We start from the raw sequence: 22,517 nt of genomic DNA, 5'->3' as shown, positions 1-22,517 counted from the left end.
GATCATTATTTGTAGCTTTGGGACGCCATTGTTCATTGACCTGGATAGAGGTAGTTAAACAGTTTTGAAAATCTTTGAAATTTCAGTAAGTCAAACGTTTTGCACTAACTTTGAAAAGAAACGAACGTTTTTCAAAATTACGAAGTACTTTGAAAAAGCGCATGCCATGTCTGTTGTTTAAAACGGTAAGTGCAGGTATCAATTAAAACGGTAAGTACAGGTATCAATTCATATTTAGGAAATTTAAGTGTAATCGGTGTCTACACCCGATTAAATTCATATGAAATATTACTCTATTGCTACAGTAACGAGCTGTTTCGGATCGACTATTGAAAGGCTGGAGAACTGTTTAAGGAAACACTTCGGAGAGAGTCAACACTACACCCGGCCTGCTAAATTAGGAACGGCTAGCGCAGATAGCCCTTGTGTAGCTTTGCGCGAAATTCAAAACAAACAAACTAAAGACAACGCTGAACACAGTTGCCATCTTCTTGCTTACCTGCCTTTTGAATGAAATTTATTCATGAGAAATTCAACATTAAAATGATTGCACCACCTGAAAAAAAAGTTTGAGGAAACCCCATTAGAAGAAATACAATATGCTTTTTTTTTTTTTCTCACACGGTTTCCAACAGTTTGGTTAAACTCAAAATAAATACAAAAATTGTGTGTAAGCTAGGTTCTTTGGCGAGAGTGAGAAAGAGACAGACGTGTTTTTTCAACGTTAAAACACAAGATTAAATAAGTAGGCTTCCCTAACTACTAGAGCTTAAAAGATTTGTATTTACTTACCCGGGCGATCGACTATAAAGACTTCAACTACATCGGTGGACACCCGAAGAAATCACCCACTTTAGGGCGGGAAACCGAGTTTAATTCTCACCTGGAGGCTACAACTGGGCCAGAACACGCTATGGCAGACAGAAAGAGTACCGATACTGATCACGAAACACAGAAATCAAGTAAGTCAAGTTTTGTTGGTGGCAAAACAATAAGTAATGTAACAAGCTCACCCTTGCTAGCGCTATGTACAATAGCAAAAAAAAGAACTAAGTACTGTAGATAAACCTAATGAAAATAATTTAAGAAAAAGACTCAAAATTAAAAGAAAAAATATTGAACTTTCCAATTCCACCGAAAATTCTGAAAATAAGGAAGAAGCAGGTGTTGCAACTATTACTGCAATTAACATTAACATTAAAATTAACAAAATAAATGTAACAAGAGAAAAATCGAACACCTTGGATGTTGATAAAGCAACTGAAAACATTCAAAACAATATAATGAAAAATCCCACAAATAGTGAGCCAGACTCTGATGATCAAGATGGCTTTACTACAGTTACATCTAAAAAAAAAAAGACTTTACAGAAGGAAAAAAAATCAGTAACTATTTTGCAAAACACCAAACTTCCACAATATTCAGTTATAATAGAAGGTATTCCAGGACACTACAATCAACCCGTACTTGCGACAGAGGTCAAACACTGCAAGCTACATGCGTCCATTGCTAGTATCAAGCGTCTGCCCAGAGACGGTGTACTTGTTCAAGGGCAAGACGCTGCTGACCTAAATAGGTTAGTGAAAGAATGGCCAGCAGATGCATTCAAACCTGCCAAAATCAAAATCAACCTGCCAGGAAGTAATCCGCAGCCTACAGCTATTTTCGTAAGAGGGGCTCACCAAACTATTAATCTTGATAATGTTACCCAAGCGTTAGATGAACAAAACATACCACATACCAACATACAACGGATAATTTCTAAAAAAACACAAGCACCCACAAACCTTGTAACTGTCATCTATATCGATTCGTATAACATATTAAATCTTATCAATAATGGAATAATGCTTTGTATCAAAGATACCAAGTGGAACAATTAAAAACTCCGGCAATTGTAGTAACTGAATGCTAAAGTTGCCAAAGATATGGACACGTTTCTGCGGCCTGTTTAGCAACACCGAGGTGCTGCGGCTGTGTCGGGGAACACCATATCACCCAATGCAAAAAAGAAAAAGAAACACCCATATGTTGTAACTGCGGACAAACTCACACGGTCAACTACAAAGAATGCGATAAATATAAACAAATAAAACGTATATATCAGATAAGAACAGCTTCGTCAGAATAGGAACAACCAAGTACAAATAGACAACAAACAGATGTAACAACATAATCTAACAAAACAACTAAAACCACGTATGCACAAATGTTAAAAGGAAACAAACCCCCCAAAACAGCAAGAACAAAATATTATTACACCTTAAAATAACACCTTAACACAAACACAAAAGCCACAAGAAAACAGCACCACATTCCAAGAAACACAGCCTACAGCTGTGTAGGCAAAATTCTCGAAAGAATAATCAGTAATAGACTCTCCATATTCTTGGAGATAACATCAAAAGAACAAAATGGATTCAGGAAATTTGGACAAACGACAGATCATTTAATTAGATTAACTAAAACTATAATAAACAGCTTCAATAAAAAAGAATGCACAGTCGCTTGTTTTCTTGATATCGTATGGCACGATGGTCTAAGGTTCCGAATGAATGAAATGGAACTACCGCGAGGAATTATTCGCTAGTTATCTAACTTTTTGTAAAATAGAAAGTGTAGAGTAAATGTTGAGGGTACCTTTTCTGAGTATTTTACTTCAGGATGTCCCTCAGGAAGGGGTGGTTAGACATATACTATTCATGATGTATGTAAACAATTATCCATTGAAGAATCCAGGTCATGGATTACTGTCAAAAATATAGAATAAAAATAAAGACAACAAAAACACAACTCGTGGTCTTTACGAAATTGACAAAACACAAAAAACAACAGCCAGAAATATATATGAATGGTACACTACTTCAGACTGCCCCATCGTCAAAATTTTTAGGTCTAACCTATGATTCAAAATTAACTTGGATTAATCATGTCAATGAAATTAAATATAAAGTCTGGCGAAGAACTAACTATGCTAGGAGTCTAACTGGCAAAATCAGTGGAGCACCTAAAGACAACATACTAGAAATCTATAAAACATATATTAGACCAGTAATAGATTATGCAGCTCCAGCATGGATAACTGTAAGCGATAAAATAATAAAAACCAAACTACAAACAATCCAAAACACACTCCTTACAACAGTATACATAGTTCCAAGAACTACATCATCTCAATTCATACACAAATATTCGAACATACTAACCATTCCAGATAGACTCCTACATAGTACAATAACGTACTTCGATAAAATTTGGATGAAAAACGAATTACTATGCGAACTAGATAGGTACCTGATACATGAAGAAGTGAGTCCTAAACATCTCTAATAGTCAATTTATATTTTAAACATAAAAAATAAAAATAAATAAATAAAAATAGTAAAAATTAATTAAAAATAATAAAATGTATATGCATATAATAAACAAAAAAATTATTATTTTTTTTTAAAAGTGCCACCAATAAACTTAACATTCTGCTGATAGAGCAAAATAACAACCATATGTGTACCACAATACATGGACATTGCCTTGAAAAGGATCAGAATAATATTCAGTTCACTCTAAACTAAAAATAAAATTAGTTACAAATATCAATACTGCAAGACCGCATAAGTACGGGGAAGGGAAGAGGAAGAGGTCAAAGAGAACCTAACCCTCTAGGGTATAAACATATCATACCCAAACACCGCGCGCGCGCGAGAGAGAGAACTGAGGTACTATATCTTACTATTGCCTCTAAACAGGAGGAAGAAGTCAAATGAACCTGACCCTCACGGGTCTTTATACCTAAATACGGACAAAGAAAGAGAGAGAAACAATACTTTGTTCGGCATGCATTAAGTGAATGTGTATGTGTGTGACCCAGCTTTCATTATGTTTAATATTAAACAATCAGCAGATAGCTAATGTGCATTTATTCGCAATTTAGGAAACTGAAATTTATTTACCTTAAAATTTTACGGTATTTAAAAGTTACAATACTGATTCTTTGCCAACTTTTGCTAAGCTTTAGGAAGATAAAATTGTATTCACTTTTTTTTTTATTAAAGCAATAAATCGATTAGCATTTTATAGTTTTAAATAAATAATACTTTTATGTTGTGCATATATTACTGCATTGCAGAGAAACGCATATAGTTATGCACTAACAGTTGATATATTAAAACTTTATTTTAACTCTGCGTTTAGAACAATAAAACTTTGTTAACCCGAAGATAACCTACGAAGGTCGAAACGTTGTACTTCATTTTAATTAAATTTTTAATATCCATACCATCCATCTTGAGAATACAATAATATAATTATATAACTTCTATTTCTCTTTCAGTATAGGCCCAGCATGTCTAGGTGGTTAGGGCGCTCGCAGTGTGATGTTCAACTCCCCTTCTCACCAAACATGGTTGCCTTTTTAGCCGTGAGGGCTTTATAATATGACGATCAATCCCACTACTCGTTGATAACAGAGAAGCCTAAGAGTTGGCGGTGTGTGGTGATGACTACTTTCCTTCTAGTCTCACACTGCTACATTAGGGATGGCTACCGCAGATAGCCCTTGTGTGGCTTTGCGCAAAATTCAAGCCAAATCTTCCAATATAAGATCACGTAAACAAATTTATTTTCCTTGGCTACCACTTTTTTTCTTCAAATTCAATAGTTTATATAAGTGAGGTTCAATGTTGTTAAAATTTATATCAGTATAATGGATAATTGAGTGTAGAAAATTGTGTGATTAAAATGATATACTATTACGTATTATGGCAAAAAGAAAATAATATAGTGTTAGCAACAAACCTTAACATTGAGGATTGCTTATTGTAAAGTTATCCCTTTTCATTGAGTTAAACAAATGGCGGTTGAAACAATATCAACTCGTATGTTTACAAAACGTAATCCTTTTAAGAGATATATAGTTGAGAATGTATCTTAGTTAAAGAAATTCTAAGAGCGTACGAGTGAAAACAAAGTAAAATAAATTATTATTAGTCAACTGTACTATATTTGCTGTATACATTGCTGTCGAGGTCTTTTGCCAAATTGCAGGGCTCATAGCTTTAATAACCACACTATAATACGTTTGGGCCAAGCTAATAGTGGGGAAAGAAACTTTCAATGATATCACAAGTACCAATCGGTTTTTCAGTGAATAACTTTGTTTTATGTTTGCAGGTGCACTTCTTGATTGTGTGACTATAACGTGTTTTAAGTGAATAATCAAAGTAGATTTTGTATGCGTTTCTTGGATTTAAGTGAAGATGTAAATTAATAGGCAAGAGTGTTTAATTACAGTTATCGAAATTCAAGAATCTGTGAAATGGATCATCAATACACCTTATAAACGAAACCTTACTCAAAACTTGGGTTCATGTTTTCCAACGAGCAAACAGTTTTAGTCCATATCCATATACTACCCGGAGTTACTCTATTAATTTCTTGAAGAAAGACGTTAAGAGTCATATGAAAGCAAAACAGATGAGTTTTTGTTTAAATGTTAAAATATACCCGCTAAATAAACTAATTAAACGTCTTTCTTGAAAATGGAAACTTAAAACTGACGCATTTCAGCAAGCGAAACATTATAAGTCAATGACATTAGCGACTGTATATCAAAGGGGTGGGTGTAACAAGAGAAGTATATAGAGAACAATAGAAAGTAGTTAAAGAAACTCTGTTGTCTTGCAGCTAGAATAATAATAAAAAAAAAAATGAACCTTGCAAGTATACAAATTTTCATGGTGCTTTGTAATCACGTATCAAGCTTAATGCAAAGTAGAATTTATCATAGTATTGAAAAGAAAAAATAAATCTTCAAGAAAAACTTCGTGGTTTGATAAAAGAGAGAAATAACAACTGAAGAAGGAAGTGTCATCAAATAGATTGGCAGTAGGGAAAAAACTATTTGCAAAAATAATTACGTTTAAGCCCCGGAACAGTTTCGAAGAAATCTTATAGGATGATTTTCACATGTTATCTGATGCCTTGTCTTACTTAATACGTTAAAAAAGTGGGCAAAATATTATACTTGTTACACTAGAATTAATTATCTTATTTTATTCACTTTTTTTTTTATTAAAGCAATAAATCGATTAGCATTTTATAGTTTTAAATAAATAATACTTTTATGTTGTGCATATATGACTGCATTGCAGAGAAACGCGATTTTGATAAGCCCTGCGTTCTTTCATTTGAGGAAATGAGAGTTGATTCACTTGTATATGATACAAATGAAGACAAGGTGTATGGACCCTGTCAACAACTTACTTTAGTTACGGCAGGATATTATGGTGTTAAATGCACCAAGGATGCTCTGGGACTAAGCAGTAAACTTATACAAAATCGCTTTTATCAGCCTGACATGGACAGGTGCTTAGGGCGCTCTACTCGTAATATAAGGGTCACGGGTTCGAATCCCCTCACGCCAAACATGCTTACACCATCAACCGTGGAGGGGTTTAATGTGACGATAAATCCCACTTTGTTCCATTAGTATAGTTTTAAATTCTATTATTTATGGTTTCACATGATTATATCCCAGCTTGTAAACAATATAACAGAAAAATGCTTAAAGTATGACTCGGAACCATCACATGTAATGAAAAGTTTTGTTCGTATGCGTTTCCCATATTAAATGTGAGATATGAAACAAAAATATTAAGGTAATGAAGAAGAATAAGAGAAAATAAATTTCGAGTATTTTTCTTGTATGTAAAGTTTGTTTCTGAAATTTCCGCTAAACTACACTAGGGCTATCTGCGCTAGCCGTCCCTAATTTAGCAGTGTAAGACTAGAGAGCTGGTCATCACCATCACCAACTCTTGGGCTACTCTTTTACCAACTAGTAGTGGTATTGACCGTCACATTATAACGCCCTCATGGCTGAAAGGCAGCATGTTTGGTGCAACAGAGATTCGAACCTGCGACTCTCGATTCGAGTGTGTTAACCATCGGGCCATGCAGGTCCCTGTAAATAAAAGTAAGAACTTTCTAAAATTTTTATTTTAATCAAGATATCTTCATTTGTATAGCATATGATGACCTTTATAAAATACGATATTATTTTAATAACATTCATCTCCAGTTTCATTGGTTTGTTTTGCTTTTTTTCCTACCTATAACTCGGCGGTTCACAAACTTTTCATTTTTCTTTTTTGACGTAGGGTATCTTCAATCTATTCGCTATGTTTTACGGTACTCCCTCCTCTCGCAGGCCCGGCATGACCAGGTGGTTAAGTCACTCGACTCGTAATTTGAGGATTGCTGGTTTGAAACTCCGTCACACCAAATATGCTCGCCCTTTCAGCCGTAGGAGCATTATAAAGTGACAGTCAATCCCAATATTTGATGGTAAAAGAGTAGCCCAAGAGTAGGCGGTGGGTGGTGATGACTTACTACTTTCTCTCTAGTCTTACATTGCTAAATTAGGGGCGGCTGGCGTAGAAGCTCTCGTGTAGCTTTGCGCGAAATTCAAAACAAACAAACAAACCCTTCTCTCGCACTGCGAATAAAGCTCTCTATCAAATAGAAGTTTTATCAACGAAACGTATTTTAAAGAAATATGGCTGTTAAAGTTTCACATTTATTCCAATCAAACACTGAAAAATGTATTACTAATTATTTATGTTGCCGTATATTTAAAAGAACAACAACAAAATTGAAAGTGAAGAATCGTATTAAAAGAGAACTTTCAAAATCACTTGTCCTAAAAGAAAGACAACATACAGAAATCGGTGAAAACTGTCTTGATCTTTTTCAGTGCGACTGACGAAATTTACAGACGACCTTTATTTTGCAATGGATTGTGGATAAATAAACTGTGATTTATTTTTTGACTGTCTGTAGTCTTTTTCCTTCTTCTCACTTTTAATGTTCTTTAATGCGGAAAATTCTAACTCGCTCAAACAAGAAGTAAAAACAAACAATTTCAGGTGCTTTTTGAAATGGTGATATACTTCCTTTTCAATTGTAATTAGAACGTATGCAGTTATAGTTCCGTTATGCATTTAATTTCAATGTACAGCCATTGTGGGTATTTGTAACTTGTTTTTTCTGTAAAATTAGGTTGCACATTGTTGGATGATGCAACTTCAGTAAATAAACTTTCCCCATTAGTGGTTCCAAGTGCTCAGAAAGCAGCACTTCACCTCTTTTTTTTTTGTTTTTTAGCGGTATTTGGAAATATGTTCATATTATTTCCTTTCACTCTAACATTTTAGAGCCTTGTATTTTACTTTAGTATAGTAAGCCTCTCTGAAGAAGAAAAAAATATTCTCGTTTCTTCTTACTTTCTACAATTCACTTTATTTGAATGTTCAAATATACCTGCTAAGTGAACTAACTAAACACACCAGGTCTCATCAGGAAATCCCAAAAATCTTACTTCTCTTAGTGATTGGAAATTGGTAAGCATTTCTTTCAGGTCATGACCTAACACCTATCATTTTGATAGCCATATGACTTCAGTCTCCCATTGGTATAGCAGTAAGTCTACGGATTTATAACGCTAAAATCAGAGGTTCGATTCCCTTTGGTGGATTTAGCAGATATCCGAATGTGGCTTTGCTATAAGAAAAACACGCACAGGATAAGACTCTCGTTTTGGGATCTTATTTATTGACAAAACTTTGCAAACAAGCGTTAATTGAGTGGTCTACTTTTAATGTAATTTAACATTCTAATAACACCCGTGAAGGAATTACATGATCCTGGTGATAGAGGGATCTGACTTCAACACACCACATTGGCCTTGAATTCCTGTAGACTGGTCAATCGACTGGACCACTTAAGCTAAGGTCAACCGAGTACTAGTGTTGGACGTTTTCAACGGGTGTTGACATTATGTCTGATACTGGTGTTCGCATATAATGCTCACAAAACGCTGACGTTGCTGCAGTGTCTTTGTTTAGCATTGTGGTGCATTCCCTCGTAGGTTTCCATTGTGGAGTAAGTGGGCAGTAAAATGTAGCCTCGTTTTTATGGATACACTCACTTGTAAAAAATAAATAAAAATGAAAAACATAGAAAAAAACAACAACAGATAATCGGAAAAACGACCACTCATGAACGACTCTGTTGTACAGTCAACATATTCTGTATTTTAATTTCTAATTATCCATTCCTTTTCCGAGAAATCCTTAGGGTAGCTGTCTCCCTTTTTATCCAAATAAGATTAGAGGGGCTTGCTGGCTCACCTAAGTCGGTAAAGAAGTTGCACTTAGGAGACATTCTAGTGCAAACAACATATCAAACTCCTCTTGAAATAGAAGGCCATTAAGGATATACCTATTCAGATTCCTCTCCATGCAACTTTGTACTATTCCAGAGGAGTTATAGTTGAAAATGATTTGAAGTAGAGAATATTCTTAAGCCGGAGATACTCGCTGGTTTCTCCAGCCCAAAGCGTTTCTGCGGTGCGCCAAATATACACTCGCAAAGACGGAATTATGGTGCCTACTAATGTTCTGATATTGGCGCTTACATCACCACGTCCTTCTGCCACAGCCAAAGCAGGTTATCTGAACTGTTAGGTACTGCCATATATTCCCAATCCTCTCGAGTGTTTCTAGTGTCAACGGTTCGATTACTCAAAAACATCATCGTGATTCTTTAACATGTGCTTCTTGTGATGGCACGACGCCTACTAGTGCAAACTAGAACCACGGTGTGTTAACTGTAGTGGTCCACTTTCCTCTTACTCTATTTTTGCCATAAATAGTGGAATAGAAAGAAGTGGAACGCTTGAGGACTATAAATAATATCTTCTACCCGGACGCTTGGAAATTATTATCCCTAATTCTGTCTCTGACATATGTTGTTGCACTCCATCCCACTTCCTCAGTGGAAATGCAGACAAATCTCTCCGCGCCTCCAGCAGAGTAGTTTGTAAAACATGTGAAGAATCATTTTGCCCTCCACAATTAAAAAAAGTTGACGAATCTATATCTACTCCCATCTAATTTTCCTATTATTTTGAGAGAGATTTGATGTGGTCGATGCTACCCGACCCACGTGCCTCCATGGAAGTTAGACCAGGCCAGCTAACCCTCTTTCACTACTCTCTCAAGAATTTTTTTCCTGTTATCGTTTATAAGCTATCAGTTGACGACTGCGTGGCAGCAGTGACTAGTTGTATTGTCCAGACAGCTGCTCAGTGTATTCTTAAAACCTCGACAACGTCTCCCACAGTATCCTCGTTCTTGGTGGAATCCTGCCTGCCACATGGCAAGTAAGCATCAAAATCGAGCGTTGGTATCCCACACTTCTAAACTACATTAGATTTCAGCAGGTTAGTGCACATGCTCGGTAAGCCAGACATCAAAGCAAGAAGGAATCTTGGATTAAATACATCTCTAACATCTCTTCTATTACTAGTTCAAAATTCATATGTGACGAGATTCGAAAGGTTAGTGGACAGCATACTTCTGACCCCTTTCGATCTTGCTCTCTGATGGCCAGAAAATTGCTGATGCCCAGAGCATAGTACTCTCGGCGAAAGCATTTGTTTGCGCATCTATAACTTCTGCTTCATCCCCTACCCTCTTATCCATCAAGATACAAGCAGAACGATCGCCTCTTACCTTTTGGTCTGATCAGCTCTATGACTACAGTTGCCCCTTTACGCTAGTGTAATTCAAGCTTGCTTCTCATTGGTTTGACAGTACAACAGTTGGTTCTGATGATATTCATTAAGAGATGCTGTACCATATTCTTTTGCCTCTTTTTCTATTATTCTGGCTGTTTTTTTAACCTAATCTGGTAGGATAATGTTTTTCCTTATGCTTGGCGCTATGCTATTGTACCCCATTTTCATAAGCCTGGGAAGAATATTAAGATTTCTTCAAACTACCGTCCAGTTGCTTTGACTAACTGTCTCTGTAACATCTTGGAGAGGATGGTTACCGCGCGTGTTTGGTTTGTCAAATCAAAGAACCTTCTCTCAACCATTCAATGTGTGTTCCGACGACAGCTCTCCATTACGGACCATCCAATTAAACTTGAAACGTCAATAAGAGAAGCCTTTCTCTGTCGAAAACATTTGTTTCTGTGTTTTTGACCTTGAGAAAGCTTATGATACAACGTGGAGGTATAGGAGCTTGCGAGACCTCCACTTGTATGGGTTGCATGGCCATTTTTACCATTTTTTTTAAACATTTTTTAATGAATCGGCTATTCTAAATACGTGAGGGTTCGACACTTTCATGATCTTTCCCACAGGTACTTGGAACTCCTCAGGACTGCATCTTGAGTGTTACACGTTTCATTATAAAGATTAATGCCATCAGTGAACGCAGCAGATAGCACGAGGTGATTTTTCTAAATGAAAACTCACTCACTTGCCATCAGTGGATAACTCCCTCCTACAGTTGCAAATGGTTTCTATGTCGACGCCTTCCATATTTCGTGTCACTCATCAAGCATGAGATTTATTGAACAAGAGCTACAGACTGCATTCATTCACTTATTGAAGGGGACCATATCAAACGGTTTTACCTTTTCTCGCTTCAAAAGCATTTGCAAGCACTTCTGCTACCAACAGGGCGAATTCACCCAGATCCCCATCTTCGTCTTGGAGGAGTTATGCTTCCTGTGGCCCCTGAGGCAAAATTATTGGGACTTATTTTTGACTGTCAGCTGACCTTTATTCAACGCATCAAGCAGCTACATGTCAAGTGTAGAAAGGTACTGAATATCCTTTGTGTCCTCACTCTCATCTCTTGGGAGTGGATCGATGTTCTATGCTAAAAATTTATTGTTGCCCTTATTGAATGAAACGGGATAATGAGTCTTTGGTTTATGGCTCTACCAGGACCTCGGGCTTGGAGATGTTTGATCCTGTTTACCATCTTGGGCTTCGGCTCTGAACAGGGCCCTTCTGTACTTCTCCAGTCCAGAGTTTGTACACTAAATCTCGTGAACCTCCTATATACCTTCGCCATTTGCAACTGTTCTTTAATGAATGCTTTAAAACTTTGATTCTTACCACACCATCCTACCTGGGGTTGTTTTTCTTCCTCAGTGGGCCATTCGTTTTCAGTATAGATGGTCTGCAATTGTACCTTTTGGTGCAGTTGGATGAATTTGGTCTGTCCCTGGAAAACATAACTGTATCCATTGATCAACCCATCTCAGCATGGCTAATTATCATCCTTAAATGTGACCTTTCTTTGAGTCATCTGAAGAAGGCGGATGCTCCCGACTGGAAGTATTTTCTTCTATCTGCCAAACATTTTACAAACAATCCTTCCATTTCCATTTATACGGATGGTTTGAAATCAGGTTACTCTATGGGTTCTGCCAAGGTTTGTTGTGATCTGGTTGTTGCATATAGAGTCTCCTTTACAGTTTCTGTGTTCACTGCTGAATTTCTCTTGCCCTGGATAACATAAAAACTATGCAGCACATGACTTGTACTATTTATATCGACTTGCTTAGCTCTCTATTGGCCCTAGAATCATTTCAGGTTAGTTCTCACCCTGTTCTCCTCAATATTCAAAACCGACTGGTCCATTTCTTTCTATCATTTACTTCTATCAAGTTTTTCTGCATACCAGGCCACGTCGGTATAAGCAGTAATGAGATCGCTGATATAGCAGCTAAATCTATCTGCTCTGATACTATCACCACCGTGCCTGTCCCATTCATGGGCTACAGTCCTGTAATAAAGGCTTGGATTCGTGCCAGTTGGCAGTCGACTTAGAGCAAGCAACCTGATAATAAGCTTTTCCAGATTAAACCTTCTTTTGCTATTTGGCCACCTTGCTTCAATAAGGACTGGAAGGAAGAAGCTATTCTGGCTAGGCTATGCATTGGTCATAGTTGTTTAACTCATCATTTTCTTTTATCTGGTACTGATGCACTAATATGTAATCTGTGTGACACTCAGGTCGCAATAGCCCACATCTTACTGTCGTGCTGTCGTTACGATTGAGTGATGGCACCATTTTAACAGTTGGACAGTTACATTAGCGAGGGTGACACTGTATACTTCAAGTTGTGTTTTTAACTTTAAGAGCCATTGGTCTTTTTAACTCTATTTAAGAACTTAAGTTGAAAATTGGACTGTGTTTTAGCATGATTCCTTTTCACATATTTTAATGATTTACTTTACCTTTTAGTGAGTTGTTTGGCGCATATAGCCCAGTTGCTTTGCGCCAATAACCGCTAAACAACCAATCAAAGTCAACTTACTCATTTATTTATGATTTCTGAGGTAGTTAGTCTTTGAGAAGTTAATCAGTTGCATAGATATTCAGTAATTTGTAATATTGCCACCAGGAGCAAAGCTTAGCAGGATTACTGTTTAGTTTAATGTTTCTTTTGGTGTGTCACTGCAAATTAATAAACATTAATTGCTGCATAATGCAATCACACTACATGATTCTGTGAAAAGTACATTGTACTTATACAAGGTGAAAAGCCATGTACAAGATCCACAGAAAGTTGAGATTTAGGTTTGTTTATTTGTTTTTTAATTTTGTGCAAAGCTACATGAGGTCTATCTGCGCCAGCAGACCCTAATTTAGCAATGGAAGACAAGAGAAAAGGCAGGTAGTCATGACCACCTACTGCCAAATCTGGGTTACTCCCTTACAAACGAATAGTGGGATTGATCGTCACTTTATAACTCCCCACGGCTGAAAGGGCGAGTATGTTTGGTGTGACTGAGATTCGAACCCGCGACTCTCAAATTACAAGTCGATCGCCCTAACCACTTGGCCATGGCGGGCTATAGATTCAGATATCAAAGCAGTGAATGAAAGTTAGCAGCATAGTATTGCATTATGACATACAGTTGATAAGCCACATCAGTTGGTCTGTCATTGTTCAGAAATTTAACAAGCATATGCAAGACAAGCTGTATAATCACTCTGGCCAAACCTGAGGCTGCAAATGGTATGACCGAAGTGTGCATTCTCACCTTAAAAATATCTACAATTTATGAATGGAAATTACAGTAAAGCAAATGTATCTTGATATTTTTCATCTCCAATTTTATTAAATTAATTTACCTAAACTTATATGCTATTAAGAGAGTCAACCTTTTCTGTATAAAATTTAAAGTACTTAAAATAGGTGAGTCAAAGCCGCTTTTAAGCTATGATATGTGTATGCTCATCAATTGCGGTATTTATGGAAGTAAAATACAATTTCACCAATCGTATAATTATTGAGAGCATCTTCACCACTAAAGAGTGAGTTTTAAAATTTAAAATGATGTTCATTACAAAATCAGATCTATTTGATCAAGAATATTTTCCAATGACCGCAGCATATTTCCGCTATTCCAACTGTTATTTTTAAAGTTTTTTTTCATTGTTAATCTATCGATGGATTGGCAAAAAAAGTTATCTATTACTCAATCAACCAAATGGTACATTTCTACTAAGTTAATGAATTAATAAGTAATAACTGGCACAAACTAATTACTTTTCTCATTTTCGGGCAAATATTATATAATATTTATAACATGTTTTCTTGGTTCAGCTTTCTTTTAATTTGTGTAGTACATGTAGTATAGTGGCTATAACATCTCCGAACATATTTAAGCATATTTTGACGAGCATTCCAGTGCGAAGCTGAATACCTAAGTGTCATTAATTGTAGATCATAAGAAACATTCTGTTAGCTCTTTTGCTAATAAATATCATATAAGAGCAACTATGATTTCTGAAAGAAAAGCAATGCAACACTGTGAATAGTCATAAAGCTCTATTGTATCACCAGTTCATCAGAAAACACCACATGTACATGCACTGATACTAAAAACCTTCTTCTCATGATGCACAAATGCAATCCACTTATCTTAAGCCAAATCTTGTTGTTACTGAAAAAGTTTATTCACAGAACATTTAATCTGTTTTACTGTTTTGAAACCAAAACTGGTTAACAAGTTCATTAATAGATTCATTCATTAAGATATCAATGTTTGAACCAGTACTGTAAATTATTAAAATTATCTGCATTAAAAATGCAAACAGGAAGTGGATCATATCTTTCACCTGACTTAATGTTGCCTGAACAAAGAGGGTTTTAACTGTTACTATATCACTCAAAATGAACACGTGTATGCTGTTTACGTATTACACTTTAGGGATATTTTTAAAGCTTTTTGAGCTTTGTACATTTGTAGCTATAGTTTCAAGTACTTGATAAGCATATTTTTCCCATAGAAAACAATGGTGGGTACATTAAAATACTTTTTGTTGTTTGGCTCGAATTTAGGCTGGGGTTTAGTGATTATCACAATTTCTTGAAACTGTTTAGAAGCAGAATCAGCCACTGTTAATGGTTCTATTTTAGCTCGAATTTCAATTTCGATGTGACTATGCCAATCAACTTTATCAAGATATAGTATCATCCAGAGATGTATATCCCTATTAACCATGTAGTACCACATTAGTTTACATAAAAACCTTCTTATTCCTGTAACTTTTTCATGTTGGGGCTAAATAAACGGATTACACGAAAACATGCAATAGATATTGTTTTCAATAAACTATCAAATACTGCCAATGTATGCAGTGTTCTTCCAATGCATCAGCCCTAAATTTTATAGACATATTAACTGGTGAATACGCTTTGGTCCACTTGGGGAAATATTCAATGATTATGACTATATAAATGATATTTGTCCATCTTTGAAATATAACCAGTAACATCTAGGGCTACACTTCTTAAAACTGATGGTCTACTCTGTTTAAATTGAATTTACTCTGAGTGGCTCACACTTTTCAACATTCAGATCAATGTTGAATAATTTGGTTCAAATTGGCCAGAAGAACTTATGTGAAACATTAGGATAAGCTCATACAATAATTTGATACCCCTGTCTTTTTGTTATGAAAAGCAAGGATAATTTTGTGTCTCAGGATATTGTGGACCACTACCTTTAATAAAAGTGGATATCCATCTCTTGGCAGTTCATAACAATGATAAAGCGATCCTTTTATATATGTAACTGTTTATACAAGTGGTGTAGGCTTTTCTATTAAATCCATCTGAGACAGATGGATTTCCCCTTTATACATGGCAAGGAGTGCTTATGCTAGGTCTGTGTCCATCAGTTGTTCTTTACGGCATTAATAGCTGCATTCATCCACTACAAGAATCAACTGCTGCATTTGGTGTCATTATATGATAAATTCTTCACCGCTCTCTCCTGGATCTTGATATTTAGCAAAATAATTTATTTGTATTTGCATACTGTGGGCAGGGGTAACGATATACGATTAAATCTTACTCCTACAACACTGTTATTTACAGTGCTGTCATTCCTTTAGAGTACCCAAAGTATATTAGTCGTTTCAACGATGTTTGGTTCACTAAAACATTGAACATTCTACCCTACAAAAGTGTTTAATTACATATGAATATTCTGTGTAATATTGAGTAATTTTACTTTGAGCCAATTTGGCATTTTGTCCTGCAAACATATTAGCATACGCTTCTAACCAACTACTGAGTAGTTGGATCAGTTGAATCAGTAGTTGGATAATCAGTTCCTGGATTGAGTCTAGATATTTATACAGTCCTCAACAAGCGATATCAAATACGTTTGTTTGTGAGTGTTTAATCTTGTATATTGTGTATGGACGCAAATTTAGCATTGCTGTTAGCATTGGTTATTTCCAGTTTACTTGCTATACCAATAATCATCAAAACTTGCTGCTAGATAACTAACCATTCATAATTACACAGAAACATCAAGACCTTATATCTTGCTTGAGCTAATCTAACAGCCTTTTTCACGTTTGGGCTAAATAAACTGATTACACGGAAACATGCACTAGATATTGTTTTTAATAAACTATCAAATACTATGTTTACAAGGGTGCTGTAATTTCTTCTACTACATATATTCATTTCTTTCAGTGTCTCTTGGGTCCTGACTAACTGTAGATGCTCTTACTGTAGAACGACATTCAACCTGTTGCACAATGAAATTGACTAAAAAACCCTACAGTATACCCATCCCAAGAATACTAATGCCAATTATGATTTCAGTAAATATTACCTTCATAATTTAAGTAAACCTCTTTCCTAACCCCCTATACATAGCTAAATCATGACCTTCCAATTAATGTCTAACTTCTCACCTTTCAACAGAATAAAATTCATGTCAGTTGATTCTAGTAGTAGTTTCACTCTGAATTCCTGCAGTACTTATCAATAAATAAATGAATATGGTGGTGTAAGAGCACTGAAACATAGACTTTTAGTAGGGCTGTCCTTTGATTTAAATGAAATATTTATTCTGTAATAATTTTAACGCTGTGCTCATTTTAATTATGTAAATCTAGAAAGACTGGTAGATACAACCTAGAAAAAATCATGTTTATCAATACTGTAAAATGCATCTGAAAAAACAAACAACTTGCTGTCTTGTTGTTGGTTGAAGTAATAACCATCCCCATTATACTGATTTGTATAGTTGGGATAGCTTAACTAAAACTGATCCAGTGATGTCGAGAAAACCCACTTGCAGAGAAATAAATAGGTAAAGATGGCTCGTTTTTACATATATAAAACTGATTCAACTCTACATATACAAACCATGTGCGTTAAGGCGTGCGCTTCGTAATCTGAGGGTCGCGGGTTCGCGCCCGAGTCGCGCCAAACATGCTCGCCCTCCTAGCCGTGGGGGCGTTATAATGTGACGGTCAATCCCACTTTTCGTTGGTAAAAGAGTAGCCCAAGAGTTGGCGGTGGGTGGTGATGACTAGCTGCCTTCCCTCTAGTCTTACACTACTAAATTAGGGACGGCTAGCACAGATAGCCCTCGAGTAGCTTTGTGCGAAATTCAAAACAAACAAACAAACGAACCAGACGACATTGCAACATGTACTCCATGAGAGGCTCACGATAGTCTTACGTGTTTAGTGGCAACTTGTATGGCTGCAGTATCTTCAGTAAGGATAGGTAGCGGTTTGTCCTATGGCTGTTGTTACTCCTGATATGACACAGGAACCTAGGAAGGCCAAAGTAAATATATCCATGGCAACAGACTTCTTTTCCTCCGACAAGCAACACGAAATTAGTACTTTGAATTCATCTCGAGAGAAATTACATTTGTTATAAAAAAAAAAAAAAGGATTTTAAAATGCCGGTAGCTTGCATCATCTCACCTTCTGCTGGTACCGCGGTAAGTCTACGGATTTAGAACGCTAAAATGAAAGGTTCGATTCCCCTTGATGGGCTCAGCAGATAGCCCGATGTGGCTTTGTTATAAGAAAACGCACACACATCATCTCAGTTGACAACCCTTCCACAAACTTGTAAACGACGGTAATTTTGTGCTTCGTTGAAGCCATCACATGGTAAGCCTCACCACGCGAACAGTACAGTTCATATACGCAGTGAAGCTTTCAATGCATCTCCCCTTTCAACCTTGAACTTGGTTTGATTGATTTCTTTGTTTTCCATGCAAGTATGAGTCCAGGACCTGTCCGTTGACACTTAATATACACATTAAAACATCTATTCGAGGGTTCAGCCATTCCAAGTAGTTTACTGCATGGAATACTTCAAAAACTGGTCCAGATCTTCCTTTGCTGAGGCTTTAAATAGTAGAGGAGTGAATAGTTTTAGCTTCACTTAGAGGATCTATGGGTGCAAAAAGCAACAACAAACATCTTACCTTTTGAACATCATCTAACTAGAAAAGAACATTTTTAGATTAACGTTTAACCAAAAATAAGTATGTAATCACAATAGTTGAAGTATGCGGATATTTTTGGAAGACAAATCACTGTATAATTAGGTTTTGTATTTCCATAGGAAGTAAATTTAAGAAAACTGAACTTGTAGTTTCTAATTTTTAGAAATACAATTTTGAGGCCAAAGAAAAGCTTGATCATTAGTGAATTAAGATAATGAACTGGAAGGTTGATGTGAGACATACTTAGGAAAGTCTTGAAAATGGACTGGTTTTAATCAAGATAGCCATGTTCCTTACGATAAGATAACGGGAAATATATCAAACTAAACTGATTTACTAAGATCATAAAAAGGAACGTCAGAAATTAATATAATAGGCTTAAAAATGTAAGTCGACAAATAAGACAACATGTTTATAAAAATGTGGGAAAACCAAGTATTTCTTTATAAAGAAATTAGGAAAACAAAAAAGGCTGATGGAAAAACAACTGGCATATAACGTTAAAATGATAAACATGGATTGTTTAAACGAATTAAAGTAAGCACAATGTTTGAAGTGGAGTTTCGATATGAGAGATGATGTCAGCTCTTCAGTACAGATTTGGAACATTTTACAAAAATATGGGAATTAACATAAATATTATTTGATATCAAGTAAAACAACTGAGAGATTAAAAGTAAAGTATCATGCAGTTTTCTTCCCAGAGTTTTTAAATAAATAAACAAGCAGTTATTTGAGCCTCTTCTCTTGATTTGTATTAGATCAATAAATACATAACACCAAGTATTCTAAGATTAGAAAATTGCTGATATTACTTCTGTTTTAAAATGGGATGATAGAACTTGCCGCGTAAGCTTTAGACTTATCAATTTTACTTCTGCAATGACAGCAATTATAGAGACTTTATGAAAGAAGCTTTGTAAAATAAATTAGTGAAATATAACATAATTAAATAGGTGTTTACTAAAACGAACTCTCAGTAATCGGGTAACATTTTTATTACTTTATTAGTCTTAACAATGGAAAGATTGTGGTCTTAGTGTATTTAGATTTTCAAAAGGCTTTTAATAAAGTGCCATATAAATATTAATTAAGAAAATAAATATTTTTTTCTTTTGAACTTTAATTTGAGGATGAATAGTTAAACTAGATGAAAGGGTGATTTGTTGAGAGAAAGTAAAGTAATTGTTATTAATGGAGTACAGTAAAACAAGACGTTTGCTAATCAAAGTGTGCCTCTTGTTAACAGATTAAAGACTCGGTGATTGCAGATTTTCTTGCTATTAAACACTGGTGACGACAATAAGCTTTTGGCTATTATATTGTGTGGAGGATATTGAAATACTACAGAATAACATGGATGTATTTTTAAATTGAACAAGTAGTTACAACAAATGCAAGATAATGATTTTGAGTTATAATTTTGTAAACTGAAAGATATTTACATTTATATCCAGTTGTTGTTGGTTTGAGTTAAGCACAAAGCTGCACAATGGGCTATCTGTGTTCTGCCCACCACGGCTATTGAAACCCAGTTTTTAGCGTTGTAAGTCCGCAGACATACCGCTGAGCCACTGGGGAATACATTTATATCCAGTATAGACTGTTTATTTTTTTAGAACTTACTACCAAAGTGTCTCCAAAATTTTATGAATGGCAGTTATGAATTTAAGTACAAATTTAAAAATATGTTTTTACAAATTATTTTTTTCCATTAAGTGTATTATTTTCTTATAAAATTATCATAACAGATAAATAATATTTCTGTGTTCATGTAGTTCGTTTTATTTTTTAGATACGTGAAACTTCTATATATTATTTTATTAATGCAATTTTAATATATTTCTAGATGATATGCAAAAATATGTCACTTTACTGGTTCACCATCGGTCTAAACGGAAGTAGTCCATACCTGTATAGGTTTACCTTTCAGTCTTTTCAAAGTTTGTTTATGTCTGAAAAACGACAGCGATGTCTTGGGTATACTTCGGTTTCTACCGAAGCACCTTCTGTGAAACAGTTTACTGACATTCCAGGGCCCGAACCATTACCGGTGATAGGAAATACCTGGCGCTACTTTCCAATAATAGGTAAGTTATTCGTTATAACAAGAAATGTTTAACCGAATTTTTGTAAACAAAGGTTTTTGTTAGACAAAAATGTAATACATGCTTCGATCAAGACAATGACTAAATTCCTCTGCAGAAGTCGTAGAATGAAAACTTCATTATTGTATAACCTTATTAAATATGTAGCTCCTTAAAGCCCAAATCATTGTCATTTTAGCATAAAATAAATTGTGCAAATGGGATATTTTATTTTGATAATCAGATAATGCTGGTCATTTTTCTGCTACAATTAGCACAAAGAAAGATAAGTTTTAAATATCTTTCCATCCAAAATACTCGCCTCGCAATCTGCGCTTCAGTCTTTTGAATCCTTATCTCCCCCCACACGAATTTGCAGATAACAATATATTTGCAGCTTAAATGCACTCGAGTTTCATTGCCATCTGCGAAGTGTTTTTTTTATAGGTGTATACCTACTTTGTTTTAGCCCCAATTCTCATATTTTTGTCCTTTATGTCATTTATAAATCTATGTGCCAACGAATCCACCATTTTACGAGGACTATCTGGTAAGATAACACAGGTATTGGAACTTAAACTTCATAAAAGTTGTTTGGTTTTAATAAGTGAATTTCCACAATTCAGCTGTGCAGATTTCGAAAACAATATCCTTTTTTTTTCTATCATATAAGCATTTTTTTATCTTTTTACAAATCGAGTAGAAAAATTACTTTGATCAAATTATTATTTAGTTTACCATAATGAATTGTTTTTTATAATTATGTTTGTTACGTTTTTGTTCTAGAACGATTGATAAAGCTTTTCAGTCGCGACTGGTCAAGTAAAATCTAATAGCCAGTGGTTGTCAACAGTTTAAGCATAACATAATGTGACCAGATTTCAATGAAAATGATTCACTTATGTAAAAGTATATACGATGTTCTGTGAAAACTCTGTACGTGACGGAGAAACTGAATATCATTTTCAGATTCAGCGTACAGGACATACAGTATAACATGTAAAAATTTCAAGACAATAACCCATTGCAAGCCTGTATAATTGAGCATAGCTTCCCAAATCTTCTTTAAGTTCGGATAAGATCTGTTTTTTCCTCCATTTCTTTTCCGTAACTTTGCTCCAGATATCGTTTTGTTGTGTCACTGCAGCCTATTGAATCAGGCAGCTATCAAAGTTAACAATTCCAGGTTATTATTAGGCAGTAACGCGGGTGGATTAATTCAAAAAAGGTTCTTCAATGTCAGATGAAACACTAGTAGTGGTTATAGGTGTAGATCAAATACGTTCTCACATTATTCTGTATTTTCTATTAGATGGTGTTTCAAATTATAACATTAATTCAATATAAAAGTAAATGTTCAGAGTTTAATCTTTGAAATTTATAGTTATTTTTTCAGTTGTTTTTTCTGATGTTCTTTTATACCTCATTTAACTTTCTTTGTTCTGCTCACGTCTCTTTGTACTTCTTCAATTTGTCATTACACTCTTTATGTTACCTTTCTTAGAGAATTTTTAACACATTTTACTAAATTGATGGTTTTAGCTTAACATACTCTTTAGCTCGTTTAACGGTTTTCTTTTAGTAGAATTAATATAGTATTGTTGGCAGTTAGGACAAGTGAATTTATGGACTACATATTATGACTGTAAAATTGAAATATGGCCCTTAAATGAAAAAAACTACGACAATAAGGTTTAAATACACAAATTTATAACTACGCCCACAGAATATGCTTTCAGCTGTTTTTTAATTATTAAAGATATCCACCCATGTGT

General features: G+C 35.2%; 1 protein-coding gene across 2 annotated transcripts in view; it reads left to right on the top strand.

Annotated features, from left to right (window-relative positions):
- The window catches only part of LOC143258639 (cytochrome P450 302a1, mitochondrial-like), a 78,691-nt gene that overhangs the window by 19,570 nt on the left and 36,604 nt on the right, over positions 1 to 22,517 (top strand). Inside the window, exons 2-3 of one of the 2 annotated variants that reach the window (XM_076517892.1) lie at positions 813 to 962; positions 20,505 to 20,745. In XM_076517892.1, the coding sequence (XP_076374007.1) occupies positions 20,505 to 20,745 (241 nt within the window). In that variant the 5' untranslated portion in view covers positions 813 to 962. The remainder of the gene's footprint in view (positions 1 to 812; positions 963 to 20,504; positions 20,746 to 22,517) is intronic. The other variant, XM_076517891.1, reaches the window with a different exon arrangement.

The sequence above is a fragment of the Tachypleus tridentatus genome, chromosome 8 (assembly GCF_004210375.1).
Source record: "Tachypleus tridentatus isolate NWPU-2018 chromosome 8, ASM421037v1, whole genome shotgun sequence".
Classification (NCBI taxonomy): Eukaryota; Metazoa; Arthropoda; class Merostomata; order Xiphosura; family Limulidae; genus Tachypleus; species Tachypleus tridentatus.
This window is presented reverse-complemented; position numbering and strand designations above follow the sequence as displayed.